The sequence below is a fragment of the Tachyglossus aculeatus genome, chromosome 2 (assembly GCF_015852505.1).
Source record: "Tachyglossus aculeatus isolate mTacAcu1 chromosome 2, mTacAcu1.pri, whole genome shotgun sequence".
In the NCBI taxonomy this organism is placed as follows: domain Eukaryota; kingdom Metazoa; phylum Chordata; class Mammalia; order Monotremata; family Tachyglossidae; genus Tachyglossus; species Tachyglossus aculeatus.
In genome coordinates, this window is record NC_052067.1 from 159,218,110 (window position 1) to 159,242,745 (window position 24,636).

Sequence of the window (24,636 nt, forward strand, 5' to 3'; positions counted from 1 at the left end):
CAAGTCCGTGGTATTTCCACTGAGCCACGCTGCTTCTCTGGAAGGATAGAACTGCTTCTCTGGAAGGATAGGGAAAAAAGCTTTGTGTGCTTTAAAGCCAATGGTAAGGAGTTTCTGTTTGTTGAGAAGTGGGGAGATATGGGGACTAATTATATTTAGTCCATATCTCCCCACTTGAGAAGTGGAGAGATATAGACCAAATGTTTTTTTCAGAAAAATCACCTGGGCAGCAGAGCCAAGTATGGACTGGAGAGGGGAGAGAAAGACTGCAGAGGAGCACGAGAAAGGCAAAAGAGACTAATGTTGAAAGAATTCAATTTACTCCTAAATTGCTATAAATGTCTTGTTTGACATTATCACATATCTTTTCTGTGGTTCGATTTTCCTATCGGCAAAATGGAAGTAATCCCAGCTCCCCCACTTGTCAGCTGCCTGACTTTGGGCAAGTCACTTAACTTCTCTGCGCCTCAGTTCCCCCATCTGTAAAATGGGGATGAAGACTGTGAGCCTCCCGTGGGACAACCTGATCGCCTTGTAACCTCCCCAGCGCTTAGAACAGTGCTTTGCACATAGTAAGTGCTTAATAAATGCTATCATTATTATAACACTATATGCTCACTGGGCTACCTCCAATCTGAGAACCTGCACTGAAGGGTCTCAACAAGAATTTTTGAGGACTTATAAAATGGTTAGATGAGAACCCAGTTCGATAGAGTAGAGGATTTAAAAGAAAGATTTCATAAATTATTAGCAATAAAACTCCATTTAGTTTGGTCTTAGTTTCAGAACCTTTACATTAATAATAATGATAATAATAATGATATTTGTTAACCGCTTACTATGTGCCAAGCACTGTTCGAAGTGATGGGGTAGATTCAGTCTTAGTCCCCATTTTACAGATGAGGTAACTGAGGCCCAGAGAAGTGAAGTGACTTGCCCAAGATCACACTGCAGAAGTGATGGGGTAGATTCAGTCTTAGTCCCCATTTTACAGATGAGGTAACTGAGGCCCAGAGGAGTGAAGTGACTTGCCCAAGATCACACTGCGGACAAATAGCGGAACCAGGATTAGAACTCATGACGTCCTGAGTCCTAGGCCTGTGCTTTTGACACTAAGCCACGCTGCTTCTCTATTGTGGTACTAGGAGACACTTATCACTGTTTTTAACTCTGGGGTTATTCTCCTACAGAAATAAGCACTTAGTACAGTGCTCTGCACACAGTAAGCACTCAATAAATACAATTGAATGACTGAATGAATAAATGACACATGGATAGTCTAGAGGTCTACCAATGTATTTTTGGCAATATGCAAATTTGTTTCCCCCAAAGTGTCAGACTATTTTCAAGCAAATTAGAGTCATACATATTACAAATTTGTTGAGAGAAGGCGTCGTGGATAATATCTCTGTTTTACTATTAAAATTAATAAGATGGTCAAAAAATATCATTGATTGAGAGTTGGGTAGTGTTTATAGTTTAGATCTAAGCCTTTTAAACCAGATCTTCAATCTATTACTGCTTTCTTAAGGGAATATTTTTGAGGGGTTCTGTCTTCAGCCCTCATCCAGATGAATGCCCACAAAGTCATTTGCTATGTTTCTAATGAAATAAATACGAATCAGCCTTGCTTCCCTTTATTCACCACAAACCCCCCTCAAAACTAATATTATTTTCCATTGTGTTCATAGAAAAATTGCTACCCCAGTAGAAAAAGCTCAATAATTAATGCGGACGACATGAACGCTTTTCAGAATTTTTTTTGATAAGCTGTTGTATGATGGTTTATTTTAGTACTTGGGAACTTTAAAGTATTGATGAAACATTTGGGTCAAGCATTTTAAACAGACTGAGCATGACTGACTGAAATCTGCCGTGTATGCTAGGAAGATGCACTATTCGTCCATAGTTAATGCCCTTCAGTTGACCTTGTTTCTATGGATTTTTACTGTTTGAATTTTGTAGCGTGCAGTAGGAATAACCTTTTGGCCCCCAAATCCATCCCTATGGATAGCATTGTAAAGATCATTCCCTCACTGGCAAAAAATCACACTCCCAAATCCATTCTCTGTAAGGTAATTAAGTATCACTGTTTAGTCCCTGTGTACATGGATTTAAAATTTATGCTGAATTTTCCATAGGAGCTCTGTTGTTTGACCCCTGATGCTAATTTTATTCTCGCTCTGCATTGTGTGTCTACATAGGGCATGTCAACCCCATTCATATGGATGAGCTGCTTAAGGATTATACACTTGTTACCATTTCACGCATTAAAAACCGGCAGAACTGGATCCTATGTTGAGTGGCCCCTGACAGTTCTCATGAATACCAGACGGGACAGGGAGGTGCATATAATAATTATTCTATTTGTTAAGCACTTACTATGTGCCAACCACTGTTCTAAGCGCTCAGGGTGGGTGGAAGGGGTTACAAGGTAATCTGGTTATCCCACATGGGGCTCACAGTCTTAATCCCTGAGGTAACTGAGGCACAGAGAAGTGAAATGACTTGCTCAAGGTTAAACAGCAGACAAGTGGTGGTGCCAGGATTAGAACCCACATCCTCAGACTCCCAGGCTGTGCTTTTTCCACTAGGCCACGCCGCTTCTCTGTATATGTTGTCACATGCTTGACCTGGGCATACCAGATATTGTATTGTTGCCGTATATACTCCCCCCACATTCAAAGCCTTATCGAAGGCACGTTCATTCATTCAGTCATATTTTTGAGGGTTACTGTGCGCAAAGAACTGTAAGAGCAGCAGCGTGGCTCAGTAGAAAGAGCCCGGGCTTGGGAGTTGGAGGTCATGGGTTCAAATCCCGGCCCTGACTTTTGTCAGCTGTATGACTTTGGACAAGTCACTTAGCTTCTATGTGCCTCAGTTCCCTCATCTGTAAAATGGGGATTAAGACTGTGAGCCCCATGTGGGACAACCAGATTACCTGGTATCCCCCCTCCCCCCCCCCCGCACTTAGAACAGTGCTTGGCACATAGTAAGCACTTAACAAATACCATCATTATTATTTATTATTACTAAGCGCTTGGGAGAGTACAACAATGAACAGACACATTCCCTGCCCACAAGGCCTTCCTTGACTGAGTCCTCCTTACCTCTTCTACATCTATATGCTGCCAACTTGTACTTCCCAAGCGCTTAGTACAGTGCTCTGCACACAGTAAGCGCTCAGTAAATACGATTGAATGAATGAATGAATGAATCTGCATTAATGATGTGCATCTAGCTTTAATTCTATTTGTTCTGACAACTTGACACCTGTCCACATGTTTTATTTTGTTGTCTGTCTCCCCCTTCTAGACTGTGAGCCCTTGTTGGGTAGGGACCATCTCTATATGTTGCCAACTTGTACTTCCCAAGCGCTTAGTACAGTGCTCTGCACAGAGTAAGCGCTCAATAAATATGATTGAATGAATGAATGAATGAGCGTGGCTTGCTCCTTTTATTCATCCCCCACTTCCAGCCCCAAAGTACTTATGTGCGTATCTATAATTATTCATATTAATGTCTGTCTCCCCCCTAGACTGTAAGCTCACTGTGGTCAGGGAATGTGTCTATTTATTGTTACATTGTACCCTCCCAAGCTCTTAACACAGTGCTCTGCACACAGTAAGCACTCAATAATTACAATTGACTGACTAACTGATATCCTATTGGATTCAACTGATCAATCAGTGAATGATATTTATTTACTCTGTATTTTGTGTGTAGAGCACTGTACTCGAGTGCTTGGGATAGCACACCAGAGTTGGTAGACCAGATCCCTGCCCTGAGGAGGTTATAGTTTAGAGGAGGAGACAGTTGTTAAAATAAATGATATATATATATATAGATATAGATATAGATATATAGATATATAGATATATAGATATAGCTCGGTGCATAAGTGCTGTGGGGCTGAGGTAGGGTGGATATCAACCGCTTAAAGGTCATAGGCAGAAGGAACAGGGAGTTGAAGAAATGAAAGCTTCATCAGCGAAGGCCTCTTGAAAGAGATGTGATTGTGACTTGTACTTCCCAAGTGCTTTGTACAGTGCTCTGCACACAGTAAGCGCTCAATAAATTCATTCATTCAATCATCCAATCGTATTTATTGAGCACTTGCTGTGTACAGAGCACTGTACTAAGCGCCTGGGAAGTACAAGTCGGCAACATATAGAAACAGTCCTTACCCAACAATGGGCTCACACTCTAGAAGGGGGAGACAGACAACAGAGCAAAACATGTAAACAGGTGTCAAAATCATCAGAACAAATAGAATTAAAGCTATATGCACATCATTAACAAAACAAATAGCAAATATGTACAAGAATATGTACAATAAATATGACTGAATGAATGAATTTTAGGGTGACTTTGAAGTTGGGGAGAGTGAAGTGAGGAGTTCCAGGACAGAGGGAGGATGAGGATGAGGTTCATGAATAAAATACATGAACCTTTACAATCCAGTGGGAGAGTTTACAATCTCTACCCAATTCTATGTTAAGAAACTCACATCAATATTCTTCCTCAGAGCATTCCTTCTAAAAGGTTGATCTGCTGTCAGAGTCATTGCACATGAATTAAATATCACAAATTCTTTTCCAGGTCTTATTACCTAATGGCCTTTATGCAATCTCATTGTTATTGGATAGGGGGTAATTCCGTATTTTAAGCTTAATTTTGGCAAAAGATGATCCAGTTGACTTTGACTCCAATGGTATCCCAGCTGGCTTTGTCTGCCTTAAGTATCTTGTCCAATAGTGAATTCTTTTTTGGGGTTTTTTCGTACTTTTTTGCCCATTGCAGTATTTATATCCACTTATCAAATGAAAATGTATTTGCTTTTCAATACCAATTGTGTCATTTTCCTTTAGCAAACATCGATTTCTTTCCCCACAGTCCTAATAGACTTGAAAATCAAAGTGACTTTATTTGCTTCCTTGTCTGTCTACCCTCTTCATTGATCTTATCAGCATAATAGGAGAATAGGTCTTTTTAAAACGCCCTTTACTACTCAGAAGCCCAAACCCTAACTGTAGCCAAAGTAAACTTCTAGACTGTGAGCCCTTTGTTGGGTAGGGACCGTCTGTATATGTTGCCAACTTGTAGTTCCCAAGCGCTTAGTACAGTGCTCTGTACACAGGAAGTGCTCAATAAATACAACTGAATGAATAAGCTACAAGAAGTTGACTACAATGTTAACTACAGTAAGCTTTGCGATGTTAACTACACTAAGCTTACTACAGTTAACTTTCACAGGCTTCATAATAATAATAATTCATTTCATTCATTTAATCGTATTTATTGAGCGCTTACTGTGTGCAGAACACTGTACTAAGTGCTTGGGAAGTACAAGTTGGCAACATATAGAGATGGTCCCTACCCAACAGTGGGCTCACAGTCTAGAAGGGGGAGACAGAGAACAAAACAAAACATATAAGGATGTAAATACAGGTGATTTACAGGCAACATATAAAAACAGTCCCTACCTAACAGTGGGCTCACAGTCTAGAAGGGGGAGACAGACAACAAAATGGAACGTACTAACAAAATAAAGTAAATAGAATAAATATGTACAAATAAAATGAGTAATAAATGCGTACAAACATATGTACATATATAAAGGTGCTGTTGGGAAGGGAAGGAGGAAGGCGGGGGGGATGGGGACATGATCCCCATACGTGGCAGACTGATGCTTTCCCCATAATAATAATAATAATAATGATAATAATAATGGCATTTATTAAGCACTTACTATGTGCAAAGCACTGTTCTAAGCGCTGGGGAGGTTACAAGGTGATCAGGTTGTCCCACGGGCAGCTCACAGTCTTCACCCCCATTTTACAAATGAGGGAACTGAGGCACAGTGAAGTGAAGTGACTTGCCCAAAGTCACACACCTGACAAGTGGCGGAGCCGGGGTTTGAACCCATGACCTCTGACTCCAAAGCCTAGGCTCTTTCCACTGAGCCACGCTGCTTCTCTTCTTCAAAGCTCTTCTTCAAAGCCTTCATAGAATCACATCTCCACCAAGAGGCCTTCCCTGACTACCCTCTCATTTCACTACCCGTTCAGCCTCCCTTCTGTATTGCTATACATTTGGGTCTGTACCCCTTAAACACTTTGATATTCACCACCACCCCCCACTCAGTGTGGCTCAGTGGCAAGAGCACAGGCTTGGGAGTCAGAGGTCATGGGTTCTAATCCTGGCTCCATCACTTGTCAGCTGTGTGACTATGGGCAAGTCACAACTTCTCTGGGCTCAGTTCCCTCAACTGTAAAATGGGGATTAAGATTGTGAGCCCCACATGGGACAACCTGATCACCTTGTATCCTCCCCAGCGCTTAGAACAGTGCTTCGCACATAGTAAGCACTTAACAAATGCCATTATTATTATTATTATTATTATTATTATTATTATTATTATTATTAGTTAGGTGAGGGTTGTGGGGTGACATACATTACAATTGATTATAGGTAGGGGAAGCTGCAGGGTAAAAGGATATAGCCAGAAGGCTAGTGTGAAAACCCAGTGCTTAAAACAGTGTTTTGCACATAGTAAGTGCTTAACAAATGTCATTATTATTATTAGGGTCCTGGGGTGGTAGTAGTAGTAGTAGTAGTAGTAGTAGTAGTAGTAGTAGTAGTAGTAGTAGTAGTAGTAGTAGTAATAATAATAATAATAATAATAATAATAATAATAATAATAACAATAATAATAATGGCATTTATTAAGCACTTACTACTTGCGAAGTATTGTTCTAATCTCTGGAGAGGTTGCAAGGTGATCAGTTTGTCCCACGGGGGGCTCACAGTCTTAATCCCCATTTTACAGATAAGGCCACTGAGGCACAGAGAAGTTAAGTAGGACTCTACAGCCGCCCTGTAGTAGTGGACAGAGCCCAGGCCTGGGTGTCAGAAGCTCATAGGTTCTAATCCCAGCTCCACCTCTTGTCTGCCGTGTGACCTTGGGCAAGTCACTTCACTTGTCTGTGCCTCAGTTCCTTCGTCTGTAAAATGGGGATTGAGACTGTAAGCCCCACATGCTTGTTTATGCTTCTGACGACCATTTGCATGTCTGGATGTCAGTCTCTCCCCTTCTAGACTGTGAGCAGGGATTGGGGGCAGGGATTGTCACTCTTTGTTGCTGAATTGTACTTTCCAAGTGCTCAGTACAGTGCTCTGCACACGGTAAGCACTCAATAAATACAATTGAATGAATGAATGAATGAATGACAACCTGATCACCTTGTATCTACCCAGTGCTGAGAACAATACTTGGCACACAGTAAGCATTTAACAAATACCAGCATTATTACTATTATTATTGCAGCCATCATCCTATCAATCAATCAATCAATCAATCAATCAATCCACGGTATTTATGGAGCACTTACTGTGTGCAGAACTCTAGTAACTCTGTGTGGGAAAGTAAAGTGCAACCGAGTTGGTAGAAATTAATCCCTCCCATAAGGAGTTTACAGTCTAGAGTAGAAGATGGATATTAAAATACATTACAAAGTACAATAGTATAAAAATAAATTTTGTGGGGTTGCAAGGTAAGTGAATATCAAGTGCCTAAAGCGTACAGATTCGAGTGCGCAAGTAACCCATGGGGTTGGGGGGCTTGAGGGGAATGGAGGGTAAGGGATGTCCTGATCCCAGTGCTCTGCATACAGTAAGCGCTCAATAAATACAATTGAATGAATGAATGAATGAATCCCCACTTTCCAGATGAGGGAACTGAAGCACAGAGAGGAGAAGCAATTTGCCCAAGGTCATACAGCAGACATGTGGCAGAAACAGGATTAGAACCCAGGTCCTCTGACTCCCAGTGCTTGACACATAGTAAGCGCTTAACAAATGCCATTATTATTATTATTACTATTATTATCATCATTATTATATGACGTCTTAATCAGGGAAGACTTTTTCAAGAAGTTATGACTGTAGACAGATTTTGAACACGGAGATAGTGGTGGATTGTCAGATATGAAGGGAGAGAGAGGCCCAAGCCAAAGGGGAGTGTTTAGGCAATGATTGGTTGTCAGAGAAATGAGATTGATGTACAGAATTATATCACACTCTCCCAAGTGCTTCGTGCAGTGCTCTATGCACAGTAAGTGCTCCCTAAATATGTTTGATTGATTGATTGATTGCAGAGTAGATTTATTCATTCATTCATTTCATTCAATTGTATTTATTGAGCGCTTACTGTGTGCAGAGCACTGTATTAAGTGCTTGGGAAGTACAAGGTGGCAACATATAGATTGACATTAGAGGAGTAAAGTGTGAGCAGCGTTAGAGTCGCGTGGCCCTGGGGATTAGAGCACGGACCTAGGGGTCGGAAGGAAGTGGTTTCTCATCCCAGCTATGTCATTGTCTGCCTTGTGACCTTGGGCAAGTCACTTCACTTCTCTATGCCTCGCTTGGAAGAGTAAAATACAACAATAAATGGACAATTTCCCTGCCATCAATGAGCTTCAGTCTTGAGGGCTTAACAAATACCAAATTATTATTATTATTTTTAAGTGTGTAGGTAGTAGTTGTTTAGGTAAGGTAAGAGAGGGAGATTTGATTGAGGGCCTTAAAGGAGATGGCAATCCATCCATCAGTGGTATTTATTGAACACTGACTATGTGCAGGGCACTGTACTAATCGCTTGGGAGAGTACAATACAACCGAATCAGCAGGCACATTCCCTGCCCATCACAAGCACACAGTAAGGCTCTCAATAAATACGATTGAATGAATGAATACGGTCCAGAGACTACAATGAGTAAGGAGTTTCTGTTCCATGTTGTGGTTGATGGACAACTATTGGAGGCTTTTGAGAAGTCGAAAGATTTGGACCGAAGTTTTTGTTAGGAAAATGATCCCGACAACAGGGAGGAGTGTGGACCGGAGAGAGTGGAGACGGGAGGCAGGGAGATCAGTGAAGGGATGGAGGAAGTAGTCAAGTAGCATGGTGTAGCAAATAGAGCACAGGCCTGAGAGTCAAAAGGTCATGGGCTTCAAATCCCGGCTTCCCCACTTGTCTGCTGTGTGACCCTGGACAAGTCACTTCACTTCTCTGTGCCTCAGTTCCTTCATCTATAAAATGGGGATTGAGATTGTGAGCCCCATGTAGGCAGCGATTATGTTCAACCCGATTTGCTTGTATCTATTCCAGAGTTTAGTACAGTGCCTGTCACATAGTAAGCACTTAACACATACCACAATTATTATCATTATTATTATTACTGTTATAAGGGTCTGTATCAGTGGTATACCAGTTTGGATGAAGAGGAAGGGGTGGATTTTAGAAATGTTGAGGTGTAGAACTGACAGGATTTGGTGATAGACTAAATATAGTAATAATAATTATGATGGAAATATGCAGGTGGAATGAGAGAGACGAGGCAGAGGAAAACCAGGGCGAGGCAGGGAGGATGGCGGTGATGTCCACAGACAGGAAAGTCAGCGGGAGAACAGAATTTGGGTGGGAAGATAAGGAGTTCTGTTTAGGTCATATTAAGTTCAAAAAGCATTGTGGCCTAGTGGAAAAAGCACATCTTGGGAGTCAGAAGGACCTGGGTTCTAATTCCACTTCCTCCACTTGTCAGCTGTGACCTTGGGCAAGTCACTCAACTTCTCTGTGCCTCAGTCACCTCATCTGTAAAATGTGGATTAAGACTGTGAGCCCCAAGTGGGACATGGGCTGTGTCAAACCTTGTATCTACCCTCAGAACTTATTACAGAGCCTGGCACATAGTAAGCGCTTAACAAATACTGTGGAAAGGAAAGAAAAGAAGTGTTGGGGAGACTTCCAAGGAGAGGCGTCCTAAAGGCAGAAGAAAATGTGAGGACCAGAGAGGTAGATTTGGGAATTATCCGTGTAGGAGTGGTAATTGAAGTCATGGGAATGAGTGAGTGAGTTTTCCAAGGGAATGGGTGTAGGTGGGGAATAGAAGGAGACCCAAAAATGAACTTTGAGGGACTCCTACTGTTAGAGGGTGGGAGGTAGAGGAGAAGCCTGCAAAAGAAACCAGGAATAAGCATCCAGAGAGATAGGAGGACAACCAAGAGAGGACTGCATCTGTGAAGCCAAGGTTAAATAGGGTTTCCAGGAGAAAGGGGTGGTCCACAATGTTGAAGACGTGGAGAGGTCAAGATAGCCTACATTTTAGAGGAAAGAGACCGAGGCAGAGATAGCTGGTCAGAGGAAAGGAGACAAGGCCAAATGGCCTCTTTCTCCTGCTCTTCCCATCCCTTGCCTCATATTTGACAACTGCAGCAATCACTGCTACCATTATTGTCACTGCTGTAACTGCTGAGCCCCCTCCTTCCTCTCCCCCTTCTCCCCCCTCCACCCCCCTGCCTTACCTCCATCCCTTCCCCACAGCACCTGTATATATGTATATATGTTTGTACGTATTTATTACTCTATTTATTTATCTATTTTCCTTGTACATATCTATTCTATTTTATTTTGTTACTATGTTTGGTTTTGTCACATCTTCTGTTATAACTAACCCACTTATTCCTTATCCCACCGCCTTTTCTTTGCTCCCCTCTCTTCTCTAATTTCCAGTCGCCAGACTTCCTTCCCCACTACAAAGAGGAATAACATCAGCCCAGACTTCATCAAAGCAGAAAACTTCAAAGAGGGAAATATTTGCCCCTGTTGCTCTATAGGGTGCTTTCAAAAATATCACAAGTATCCTGGAGATATTTATGTGAAAGGTGACACAGGAACATAAAATACTCTGATAATTGTTGTAGCCGCTACATTTGGCTATACTGAAAATTTTCTGAAGGCATTTTGCGAAAAGGTTAATTTGAATTGACGTATCCCAAATGCTTATGCTAAAAGCAATTCTCTCAAAGAAATTATATTTCCACTGATAAATCTCCTTAAATGAAATGGGAAAGAAAAAGAAAAAAAAATTACTGTAAAACGAAGCTAATTCCAGCGTACAGACATTTAGTGACTTGTGATATTAGGAAGTACAGAAAATGGAAATCCAAAACTGCGACTGAATCTATTTAGACTATTTTTCCTCATATATGTATAAAACATATTTCTTAAAGAAGAATCATCTTGTCTATTTTGTAGAAATACTCTGGAGTATTCAATCTTTTCCTCCTTCCTAAGAGTGATTTCTCTGTTCATGCTGGGTTAGCAGAATGAGTTGAACCAGGAGGTATATCCGACAAGATAGTTTTCCCTTTAGGTAGAAGGTGTTTTATCTGCTTTGTAAATTTTATAGCTTTCATCATTCTAGTGGCTAACAAGATATTTGAAAATATCTTAAGGTTTACCTGATTTTTAAAAAACTTGAAAAAAAAACCCTAAACAGGTAGATCCTGAAATTAGCTCTGATCTTAAAAATCAGGTTATCTTCTCTTTATAGTGATGTTAGGATATCATTATTTGTATATATTTATTCTATTTATTTTATTTTGTTAATATGTTTGGTTTTGTTTTCTATCTCCCCCTTCTAGACTGTGAGCCCACTGTTGGGTAGGGACCGTCTCTATATTTTGCCAACTTCTACTTCCCAAGCGCTTAGTACAGTGCTCTGCACACAGTAAGCGCTCAATAAATATGATTGATTGATTGATATCAGGACTCTGGAAAAGTTGCCGATGGAGATGCAATTTGCATAACTTTGTAATTTGCATAAATGGAAAATTTGAATAAATTTTCAATTTACATAAATTGCAATTTGCAATTTGCATCCCAGCTCTGCCACTTGTCAGCTGTGTGACTTTGGGCAAGTCACTTCCCTCTCTGTGCCTCAGTTACCTCTTCTGTAAAACGGGGATTAAGATTGTGAGCCACACATGGGACAACTTGATCACCTTGTATCCTTCCCAGCGCTTAGAACAGTGCTTTGCATATAGTAAGCACTTAACAAATGACATCATTATTACTATTATAAGAGGTGTTAGGTTAGGTTAAGAATTTGCTTGGGTGTCCTGAGGTCAGTTTTAACAGTCCTGAGCCGAAAAGGTTGAACTGTGACCCAACAGGGCCCCGCTTCCATCTGAGTCATGACACAATCTCTACTGACCTGAGGCCGGCCCCTCAGAAATTCAGTGCAGACATCGGGATGGATGACCAGTCGCGGGCCTTTTAGGGAAAGTGAAAAGGAACATCAAACTTGGATTTATTTTTTGTCATTTTTTCTCTGAATACAATCACAAGAAGGCGGGCGAACGCAGCTTTCCCGCTTCCCCACTCTAAATTCCACTTTACTGCATGGGGGGGCCTCGACCCCTGGAACCCAGCGTGACCTAGTATTCATTCATTCATTCAATCGTATTTATTGAGTGCTTACTGTGTGCAGAGCACTGTACTAAGCACTTGGGAAGTATAAGTTGGCAACATGTAGAGATGGTCCCTACCTAACAGCGGGCTCACAGTTTAGTCGATAGAGCACCAGCCTAGAAGTCATTAGGATGTGGGTTTTAATTCCACTTCTGCCACTTCCCTGTATGACCCTGGGCAAGCCGCTTCACTTCTCTGACTCTCAGTGCCCTCATCTGGAAAATGGGGATCGAGGCTGTGAGCCCCATGTGGATGGGGACCGTGTCCAACCCGATTTGCTTGTATTCATCCCAGCGATTAGTACAGTGCCTGGCACATAGTGAGCTCTTAAAGTATTTGCTACAATTATTATTAAGTAAGCTACAATTAGTAGCTACAATTATTATTATTATTATTATTGTTATTATTATTATTATTAGAACATGGCACAGTGAGAGAGGAGATAGGTCTCTCAATGTGGGCAGGGAAGGTGTCTGTTCATTTTTGTATTGTATTCTCCCAAGCTCTTACTACAGTGCTCTGCACACAGAGAGCGCTCAATAAATATGATTGAGTGGATGAGTGAATAAATGGATGGAGGAAAGAATGAAGGGTGGCATGAGCCCTTAGGGTCCAGGATCTGGTGTGGAGCCGCAAGTGCCCTCCTGCTTTCTCTGTTCCCACTGCCGCTGCGGTGGAAAACCCATACACGCATAATCCCCTTCACCTGCACAGCCTCTGCCTCCTCTCTATCCCCAGTCCAGTGGTGGAAAACACACATTTGTCCCCCAATCTCCCTCTCCTCTCTGTCCCCTGGTTCAGCAGTGGAAACCACATGTGCATCCCCTTTCATCCACACAGCCTCCTCCTCCTCTCTGATCCGTGGTCCAGGGGGGAAAACAACATGTGCATCCCCCTTGATCCACACAATCTCCCTCTCCTCTCTGTCCCTTGGTCCAACAGTGGAAACCACACAGGCATTTGTTTTTTGTTGTCTGTCTCCCCCTCCTTCTAGACTGTGAGCCCACTGTTGGGTAGGGACCGTCTCTATATGTTGCCAACTTGTACTTCCCAAGCCCTTAGTACAGTGCTCTGCACACAGTAAGCACTCAATAAATACGATTGATTGATTGATTTCATCCACACAGCCTCCACCTCCTCTCTGTCCAATGGTCCAGCAATGGAGACCCTGCATGAGTCCCCATTAATAATAATAATAATAATGATGATGGCATTTGTTAAGCACTTACTCCATGTGAAGCACTGTTGTAAGTGCTGGGGGATAGAAAAGCAGTGTGGCTCAGTGGAAATAGCACAGACTTTGTAGTCAGAGGTCATGGGTTCAAATCCCGGCTCTGCCACTTGTCAGCTGTGTGACTTTGGGCAAGTCACTTAACTTCTCTGTGCCTCAGTTACCTCATCTGTAAAATGGGGATTAAGACTGGGAGCCCCACATGGGACAACCTGATCACCTTGTAACCTCCCCAGTGCTTAGAACAGTGCTTTGCATGTAGTAAGCACTTAATAAATGCTATTATTATTATTATTATTATTATTATTATTATTATTATTATTATTATTATTATTATTATTCAAGGTGATCAGGTTGTCCCACGTGGGGCTCACAATCTTAATCTCCATTTTACAGATGAGGTAACTGAGGCACAGAGAAGTTAAGTGACTTGCCCAAAGTCACACAGCTTACAATACTAATGATGGTATTTATTAAGTGCTTACTATGTGCAAAGCACTGTACTAAGTGGCAGAGTCTGGATTAGAACCCATTGCCTCTGGCTCTCAAGCCTGTGCTTTTTCCACTGAGCCACACTGCCTCTCTTCTACTTTTTCTCTGTCCATGGTTCAGCAAGGGAGACCATGTGTGCTCATATTCATTCATTCAATCATATTTATTGAGTGCTTACTGTGTGAGAGCACTGTACTAAGCGCTTGGGAAGTACAAGTAGGAAACATATAGAGACGGTTCCTACCCAACAGCGGGCTCACAGTCTAGAAGGGGGCCACTGCATGAGCAGAAATTAATCTTGAATCCACTGACAAGGCCCCATATGTCTGACCTGATCTCTCTTGAACGCGAGGACACGCAGATGTAAATGTTCATATATTCCATATATTCCTTCACCCACACATGCTTCAGTTTTGGAGGGAAAGTCTCGTGAGTCCTTTCCTCCCACAGAGCTTCATGGAATGCCCTACGTTCCCCGGCCTTGTCCCTTGTTCAGAAGATTGGGCAACTTGATAATTCTGACTACAAGACGATTGATCCGTAGGCATTAAAAATTGCTCGTTTCTCTTAAAATGTACTTGCCTATCCTGGAACTCACTGGGGCCCACTGTTGGGTAGGGACTGTCTCTATATGTTGCCAACTTGTACTTCCCAAGTGCTTAGTACAGTGCTCTGCACACAGTAAGTGCGCAATAAATATGACTGATTGATTGATTGATTGATCCTCAACTGCCGCTTTAAGCCTGATTTCTCTGTTGGCATCCAGCTAACAGACTCGGTGGTCTAGAGGACAGATTGTGTCTGGGAGTCAGGAGACCTGGGTTCTAGTTTCTGTTCTTTCACTGACTTGACGGGTGAGCGTAGGACAAGCTCAGAGAATCGGCATGGCTCGGTGGAAAGAGCCCGGGCTTTTGGAGTCAGAGGTCATGGGTTCTAATCCCAGCTCCGCCATTTGTCAGCTGTGTGACTTTGGGCAAGTTGCTTAACTTCTCTGGGCCTCAGTGACCTCATCTATAAAGTGGAGATTCAGATTGTGAGCCCCCCGTGGGACACCTTGATCACCTTGTATCTCCCCAGCACTTAAAACAGTGCTTTGCACATAGTAAGTGCTTAACAATTATTATTATTATTATTATTATTATTATTATTATTATTATTATTATTATTATTATTATCATCATCATCATCATTACTTAATGCCTCTGGGCCTCAGTTTTCTTATCTATAAATTGGAACTGAGACACTTCATTCATTCATTAATTCATTCAGTTGTATTTATTGAGTGCTTACTGTGTGCAAAGCACTGTATAGGAGATTACGTTATAACAGTAGACACAATCCCTGCTCACAACAAGCTTCTCCCTCCCTCTTAGACTGTAGTCGAGGCAATGTGTCTTCTCAAATCATAAGTATCAAAATCAGTGCTTTGCACATAGAAAGCGCTTAATAAATATAATCAGCATTACTTACCCCAAACGATCAAATAGTCTCCGTTTATGAAAGGAGATAAAAAGTTTGGTTCAGAAACATATTTCATAATGGGTCATTAATGGCTATTCAACCTAGAGTGTGCTTCACGTTGACACTGGATGTTCTTCAAAATGCCTGTTTGTATAAATCCAAAGTCTACCGGAGTGTGGCTTCTTCCGCATGTTTGACAGACAACATCTTGATTTCATCATCATCATCAATCGTATTTATTGAGCACTTACTATGTGCAGAGCACTGTACTAAGCGCTTGGGAAGTACAAATTGGCAACATTTGATTTGAGGTGGATATTCTATCTATCTATCTATCTATCTATCTATCTATCTATCTATCTATCTATTTATTCATTTATTTATTTATTTATTTATTTACTTATTTATTCTACAAAGAGGTGAAACAGCGTAAATCTCTTAAATTGAGACAATCAAAAATCCCTGAAGTGCAAGTAGAGGGTAAAATTTCCTGCACCCGATTCATGATCTCCGGAGGCTGCACGTGATCATACCACAGGAGAGGCAAATATGGTGTTATAATCATTCCCTAATGCATTCCCTAATGGAAAATGCATTCGCTATCACTTCTCTCTTTGTGTCTGTTTTGCAGGGAACACAAGAGCCAGAGAAAGATCCAGAATGCCGCCCGTAGCAGGCGGACCCCCTCAGTACACCCCTCCTGACGGTGGCTGGGGATGGGTCGTGGTCTTCGGAGCTTTTATATCCATCGGATTTTCCTACGCTTTCCCTAAAGCCATCACCGTGTTCTTCAAAGAAATCCAGGAGATATTCCACACTTCCTACAGCGAGATAGCATGGATATCTTCCATAATGCTCGCTGTTATGTACGCGGGAGGTAAGGTTCTTGGAAACAAATGGCATTCTCGTTCAAGTAATATGATAAGTGCCACACTAAATCACTTGAAATTGAGTCATTTTGCCTGCTTATATCGAATGCCTATTTGGCAAATCAGTGAGCTAGAAATGTTTCATTTTGAGTATTACAAACCCACTGTGCCGGTAGAACTAAATGTTTAATTAATCCTGCAACTGCAACGTCTTTGAGTTTATGACACTTCGTCTAACAGATAGGACCGGGCCCGTTCAGTGTCTGTGGAGAAAGGAGGGGAGCCAGTGCAGCCTCCTGAAAACAGCTGCCTGCCGTCCCGAATGAAGCCAATTCATTTCCACCTGAAACCCTGGGATCCAGTATGCAAACTGAGCGTGTCAATCATTCATTGTTAATTAATGGTGTAGAGGATAAAGCCTGGACTGGGAGTAAGAAGGTCATGGGTTTTAATCCTGGCTCCACCACTTGTCTGCTGTGTGACCTTGTTAAGTTCTCTGTGCCTCAGTTACCTCATCTGTAAAAAATAAGGATTAAGAGCGTGAGCCTCATATTCACTCATTCATTCATTCAATCGTATTTATTGAGCGCTTACTGTGTGCAGAGCACTGTACTAAGCGCTTGGGAAGTAAAGGTTGGCAACATATAGAGACGGTTCCTACCCAACAGCGGGCTCACAGTCTAGAAGGGGGAGACAGACAACAAGACAAAGCAGATTAACAAAATAAAATAAATAGAATAAATATGTACAAATAAAATAAATAAATAAATATCTTTAGCAAAATAGAATAAATATGTACAAATTAAATAAATAAATATCCCTGTTCTGCCAGTTGCTCACCGTGTGACAATTTCTCTGGGCCTCAAGTAGCTCATCTGTAAAATGGAGATTAACTCCACCGCCCTTCCCTCTGAGCCCCATTTGGGACAGGAACTGTGTCCAACCCGACAGGCATGAATAGCCACCCAATTTTAGAACAGTGCTCGACACGTAGAAATCACTAAAATAATCATTAAAGATAGCACAAAACAAAAAACCAGGAACCACACAACAGAAAATGTAAAACTGTAATTTTTTTTGGAGGTAGGAATCAGTAATAATAATAATAATAATAATAATAATAGCATTTATTAAGTGCTTACTATGTGCAAAGCACTGTTCTAAGCACCGGAGAGGTTACAAAGTGATCAGGTGGTCCCGGGGGGGCTCACAGTCTTAATCCCCATTTTACAGATGAGTTCACTGAGGCTCAGAGAAGTGAAGTGACTTGCCCAAAGTCACACAGCTGACAGGCGGCGGGGCCGGCATTTGAACCCATGACCCCTGACTCCAAAGCCCAGGCTCTTTCCACTGAGCCATGCTGCTTCTCTAGTAAAGCTAGGAGATTCAATAAGGAAGATACTTCTCGCCCCAGAACCTCTTTCTCCGTCTGTTTTCCAAACTTGTCATGGAATTCCCTGAGGGATCAGTGCGGTGACCTCTCACCTCCCCATTACAGTTTGTACTGAGAAAGTTTCTGAAACGGAAAAGGATGTCCCCTTCAAAAATGAAACACGGTTTCCCTGGAAGAAACGGAAGAAATGTTTTCCTGGAAGAAGACAGTCCCTGTCATATGGGACAGGGACTGTGTCCAACCCAATTAACTTGCATCTACCCCAGGGCTCGGCACATAGTAAACGCATAGCAAGTACCATAATTATTATTAATTATTATTATTATTATTGCTGAGCATCTGCTGAATACAAAGCACTGTAATAAGGCAAAGGAGAGCACAGTAGAAGCTAGATGAAGTTTTGTCTCTCAAAGAGAGTATAATCTAATGGAATCTGCCTGAGGTTCATTCATTTTTTCAATCGTATTTATTTATTTATTCATTCATTCATTCCATTGTATTTATTAATTAATTAATTCAGTCAATCGTATTTATCGAGCGCTTACTGTGTGCAGAGCACTGCCCTAAGCGCTTGGAAAGTACAAGTTGGGTTCACCAGGCAAACCTTCTCCCATTAACGGTAGGAGAGTCTGAACTGGCCATGGGAAACAATCATTAAATTTGGTTTAATGTTTTAGTAAAACAAAGGATCACTTGAAAGAGTGCTGACCTTCCCAGTTTATTTAATGGAATTCGTTAATCAATCAATCAATCAATCAATTAATCGTATTTATTGAGCGCTTACTGTGTGCAGAGCACTTTACTAAGCGCTTGGGAAGTACAAGTACACATACTTTGTGCCAAACACTGTACTAAGCTCTGGGATAGATACAAAGATAGCCAGGTCAGACGTAGTCCCTGTCCTACGTGGGGCTTACAGTCTAAGTAGAAGGGAGAATAGGTATAAAACCCCCATTTTACAGGAGAGGAAACTGAGGCACTGTCACCCTTCGTCCGGGGATGGGTTCGTTCGGTAATCGGTGCGGCGAGAGGAAGAGAGAGAGAAGCCAGGGATGGAAAGCCTGAGTTTTATTTAAAATTTATTCTGCCTGAGAGTTAAGCCAGAGGGAGAAATAATTCAGAGCTTTCCTTCTGTTCACCCGCTGTCAAGTTTTAGGGCTACAGTGGGGACAAAGAGGTTCTAGGATATGGGATTTGACAAAGGGAAAATCGCTGGACTTTGGAGCGATGCTGCTGCAACCTGGCTGTTCTTCGAGTGTCCACAAATGACCTCCAGGCCTAAGATCAATGAGGTAGAGAAGTCCCCCTAACAGCATTCCCATTAGATGGTCAGTCAATCATTCAAGCAATCAATGGTATTTATTGGCCCCTTACTCTGTGAAGAACACCATACTGAGTGCTTGGGAGAGTAAAATACTGAAAGTATACATGCTCCATGCCCTCAAGGAGCTTACTGTCTGCTCCTCTGTGATCCCAGTCTACCCTCTTTCATGATGCTCCTTGCGGGCAGGGAACATGTCAACCAATTCTGTTATATTGTGCTCTCCCAAGCACGCAGTACAGTGTTCTGCACACAGTAAGCACTCCTGAAATCTGCCTGATTGATCGACAGGCCCTTTGGAGTTGTTTTTCACATTCGGTGGAAGCTATTCTATTCTTAGTATTGTCCATCCCCCTCCTCATAGATGCCGAAGAGTCTTTTTGAGGTCGCTATCAGTTCACCTGGTATGAACTTTGTATCCTTGGATTTGGGGGTCATCCCTCTTATCCAACTTCTTTCTTCTGAGGGCTGTTGTTTGTAGTCACTATCTGTATAGTTCCCGTGTTCTTAACCTCCTGTTTAATTAATTGATTATTAATAATAGCATTTATTAAGCACTTCCTATGTGCAAAGCACTGTTCTAAGCGCTGGGGTAGATACAAGGTAATCAAGTTGTCCCACGGGGGGCTCACAGACTTAACCCCCATTTTTCAGATGAGGGAACTGAGGCCCAGAGAAGTTAAGTGACTTGCCCAAAGTCACACAGCTGACAAGTTGCAGAGCCAGGATTTGAACCCATGACCTCTGACTCTAAAGCTCGGGCTCTTTCCACTGAGCCACACTGCTCCTCAGGCCGATTAGGCCTGAGGAGGAGAAATGCACAGGATGTGGAGCAGCACTTGAACGTCTCCGCTTCACTGGTTTCTCCCTCTCTCTGTGTACCATTTTATTATAGAGTAATCACCAGGAATAATAATAATAATAATAATAATAATAATAATAATTACTCCTGCAGTGTGGCCTCATGGAAAACATGGTTGGGAAAGCAGAGGACCTGTTCTGCCATTTTGCTTGCTGTGTGTCCTTGGGCAAATCAAAGTAGCGTGGTTTAGTGGGCTTGGGAGTCAGAGGTCATGGGTTCTAATCCCAGCTCTTCCATTTGTCAGTTGTGTGCAAGTCACTTAACTTCTCTGTGTCTCAGTTACCTCATCTGTAAAATAGGGATTAAGACTATAAGCCGTATGTGGGACAACCTGATCACCTTATATCTAACCCAGCACTTAGAACAGTGCTTTGCACATAATAAGCACTTAACAAATACCATCATTATTAACTTCTCATCTGTTCTCTGTTTTTTGTTCTCTGTCTCCCCCTTTTAGACTGTGAGCCCACTGTTGGGTAGGGACTGTCTCTATATGTTGCCAATTTGTACTTCCCAAGCGCTTAATACAGTGCTCTGCACATAGTAAGCGCTCAATAAATACAATTGATGATGATGATGATGATGATCTGTAAAATGGGTACTAAGTAAGTACTTGTTCTCTCCCCCTATCAAGACTGTGAGCCCAATGAGAGACATGGAGTAGATCCAATCTGATTTTCTCCCTCTTCCTCCCATGTCACCCAGGCACTTGGATCTGTCCCCTTGAAGCACATAAAAATAATAATAATACTAATAATAATATTTGTTAAGTGCTTACTTGTGACAGGTGCTGTTCTAAGATAGAAGGTAGGTACAAGACAACCAGGGTGGACACAGTCCCTACCCCACAGGGGGCTCACACTCTCAGTTCCCTCCTTCTCTGTGTTTCAGTTCCCTCATCTGTAAAATGGAGAATAAAACACAGAGAAGTGAAGTGACTTGCTCAAGGTCACACAGCAGACAAGTGGCGGAGCCGGAATTAGAACCCAGGTCCTTCTGACTCTCTGAACCCTGCTCTCTCTACTAGGCCACATTGATATTCACCTCACCCTCAGCCCTGCAGCACTTATGTAAATGTCCATAATGTATTTATTTACATTCATACCTGCCTCCCCCTCCCGACTTTAAGGTCCTGGTGGGCAGGGAACATATCTACCAAATCTGTTGTATTGCCCTCTCATTCATTCAATCGTATTTATTTAGTGCTTACTGTGTGCAGAGCCCTGTGCTAAGCGCTTGGAAAGTACAATTTGGCAGCAGATAGAGACAATCCTTACCTAACCACAGGCTCACAGTCTAGAAGAATGATGGTATTTGTTAAGTGCTTACTATGTGCCAAGCACTGTTCTAAGCACTGGGGGGGGATACAAGGTAATCAGGTTGTCCCGCATGGGGCTCGCGGTCTTAATCCCTATTTTACAGATGAGGTAACTAAGGCACAGAGACGTTAAGTGACTTGCCCAAAGTCACACAGCTAAGTGGCAGAGCCGAGCTCAGAGCTCTGACTAATTAGAAGTAATTAGATCTCCGACTCCCAAGCCCATGTTCTTTCCACTGAGCTATGCTGCTTCTCCCAAGTACTTTACACAACGCTCTGCACACGGCAAGTGCTCAATAAATACTGTCGACTGACGGATCGCTCAATAAATACCGTCGACTGATGGATTTGGAGCGCTAGCATTTCATGTTTATCAGTCTGTGATCAGTACAACGCTCTGCACATGGCAAGAGCTCAATAAATACCATCGACTGACAGATTTGGAGTGCTAGCATTTCATGTTTATCAGTCTGTGATCAGGCGGGATGATAACGGGGGTGGTGCTGAGGCATATCATTTTTCTGTGGAGGATAATGCGTCTTTATCACAAGGAGATGCAGCGTTCTGCTCATCACCATGCTAAGTGAGTTAACCTGCAGAACATCGAAGCTCTGACACGCTCATTAGGGCTGAGCGTTCAGCCCATTAATCACTACGGAAGGGTCATCGGGTAAGATGGAGTGTGTGAGCAGCCCTGGCCTACGTTGGTCTTCCGGAGCCTCTCGCGGTAATTAGCTGGCATCTGGCTCTCAGGAGCAAGGTATTAACTTACCTTTCCAGGCCTGCGTGAAAACGATCCTAATAAAAGGCATCTAGTAAGGATTGAAGCGTATGTAAATTATGTTTATCCTTCACTTCATACTCCCAATCAGTGGCCTTAAATTATGGTCGGCCATCTGGCAATCCGTGCGGCCTCCCGCAGTTCTAGTTAATTCTAGCAAATAGGTCAAGTACACCGATCGCTCCATTAATAAAGCACTAAGGAGAGGTGGCAAATTGCATCAGGATGATTGAATCTTCCGGATCCTGTCTGGATTACTATATTTCTTCCGTAAAACCTGAGCACGTAATATATCGCCCGTTCATAGGTACTGGAGGTGCTTCACTTTTTGGAAAGCGGTCTCTGTGAAATCAGTGGGAATAGAGATTCCCAGGGGGCAAGCCTGAGTTTCACTTGTCCTTTTGTTGGCGATCTCTGTTCTGACATAGAAGAATCATTCTTTCCAGAGGAGAGAGGTAGTTTAGTCTCCATGGTAACCCATTCTTTCTTCTCTCTTGAACGACGACTGCCAGTTGTGATGAATTAAGGGTTATGGGTTAGTGATGGTCGCCAACTCACTGAACCTTGAGCCTGCGTTCCCCAAAGTTGCTTTGCTGGAACCCCAGAAATAGCATGTTGCGAGGACATAAGTTTAACCATCAAAGTGCATGTTGGGGTCTTAGTTGTTCCCAGGCTAGCTCATTAGCCCTCAAAAATATTTTACATTTTCTTTTAGCCCTCCTGAAGGATGGATGAACAAATAACTCTGTTTCTCCTAACTAAATACCAGCCTGTTCATCGTTTGTATAACTGAGCTAGCCTATAATTTTGTAAACTACAGAATTAACTTCATTTCTGTCACCAAGAAGCTGTCAATTCTAAAAAAATATTTTAGCTCCTCTCTGTGCACTTCACAGAGAGTATCGAAGAAGAGCGAGTAAAAGAAAAGAGTGGGAACAACTAAGACCCCAACTTTTAGCCCTCCTGAAGGATGGATGAACGAATAACTCAGTTTCTCCTAACTAAATACCAGCCTGTCCATTGTTTGTATAATTGTGAAGGTATCTGACCCTGCCAGTTGGGATTCTTACTACAAATAATTGGTAGAATTTACATTGACACATTATCTGGATTAGAAAAAAAAATCAAACTTTTATTAAGGAAAAGGGTTACATTGGGAGGTGCTCTTCTCGTACAAATATAAGGGCATTACTAATGATTTAATTGCTATCTTAGTTTAAAAGCCAAGTCGGAATCAAAGATCATGAGAGTGATGAAGAAAAATTATGCTCCATTATTGTACTCTGCCCCACTCATTCCAGGTCTCTGATGGGATCTAATAAATGTGGTACTTGTTAAACACTATGTGCCTAGAACTGTGCTAAGCCATGGGGTGATCAATCAATCAATAGATCAATCAGTCATATTTGTTGAGTTCTTATAGTGTGCAGAGCACCTCAGTAAGTGCTTGGGAGAATAAAAAATGGCAGATTTGGTGGTTACATTCCCGGCCCACAACGAGATTACAAACTAGAGGGGGAGACAGACATTAATGAAAATAAATACAAAATGGATATGTACATAAGGGCTGTGGGGCTCAGGGAGGGGGTGAATAAAGCAGCGTGGCCTGGTGGATAGATTGCGGACAAAGGAGATGGAAGGATCTGAGTTCTAATCCTGGCCACTTGTCTGCTCTGTGACCTTGGGCAAGTCACTTAATTTCTCTGTGCCTCAGCTACCTCCTCCGTAAAAATGGGGATTAAGATTGTGAGCCTGATATGGGACAGGGAGTGTGACCAACCTGACTAATTTGTATCAACCCCAGTGCTTAATACAGTGTCTGGCACATAGCAAGCACTTAACAAATGCCATTAAAAAAAGAGCATGTTCAAAAGCTAGGGTGATGCTAAAGAGGGTGGGAGAAGAGGAAATGAGGGCTTAGTTAGGATAGGCCTCTTAATAATGGCATTTATTAAGCACTTACTATGTGCAAAGCATTGTTCTAAGTGCTGGGGAGGTTACAAGGTGATCAGGGGGGCTCACAGTTTTCATCCCTATTTTACAGATGAGGTGACTGAGGGCCAGAGAAGTGAAGTGACTTGCCCAAAGTCACACAGCTGACAATTGGCGGAGCTGGGATTTGGACCCATGACTTCTGACTCCAAAGCCCGGGCTCTTTCCACTGAGCCACGCTGCTCCTATTGAAGGAGAAGTGTCTTAAATAAACCTTGGTTGTGGTTAATGGGTTGGTGGCGAGATAGATGAGATGGAAGTACAGTGAATAGGTTGGCGTTACAGGAGCAAAGTGTGTGGGCTCGATTGGAGTAGGAGAGCAGCGAGGTAAGGAAGCAGGGGGCAAGGTGATTGAGTGCAGAGGTGGATTCATTCATTCAATCGTATTTATTGAGTGCTTACTGTGTGCAGAGCACTGTACTAAGCGCTTGGAAGTACAAGTTGGCAACATATAGAGACGGTCCCTACCCAACAGTGGGCTCACAGTCTAGAAGGGGGAGACAGAGAACAAAACAAAACATATTAACAAAATAAAATAAATAGAATAAATACGTACAAATAAATAAATACAGTAATGAATACATACAAACACATATACGTATA

General features: G+C 42.2%; 1 protein-coding gene across 1 annotated transcript in view; it reads left to right on the top strand.

Annotated features, from left to right (window-relative positions):
* Window positions 1–24,636, top strand: part of SLC16A7 (solute carrier family 16 member 7) — a 179,296-nt gene that overhangs the window by 71,058 nt on the left and 83,602 nt on the right. Inside the window, exon 2 of the mRNA XM_038740892.1 lies at window positions 16,129–16,374. Coding sequence (XP_038596820.1) covers window positions 16,158–16,374 — 217 coding nt within the window. The 5' untranslated portion in view covers window positions 16,129–16,157. The remainder of the gene's footprint in view (window positions 1–16,128; window positions 16,375–24,636) is intronic.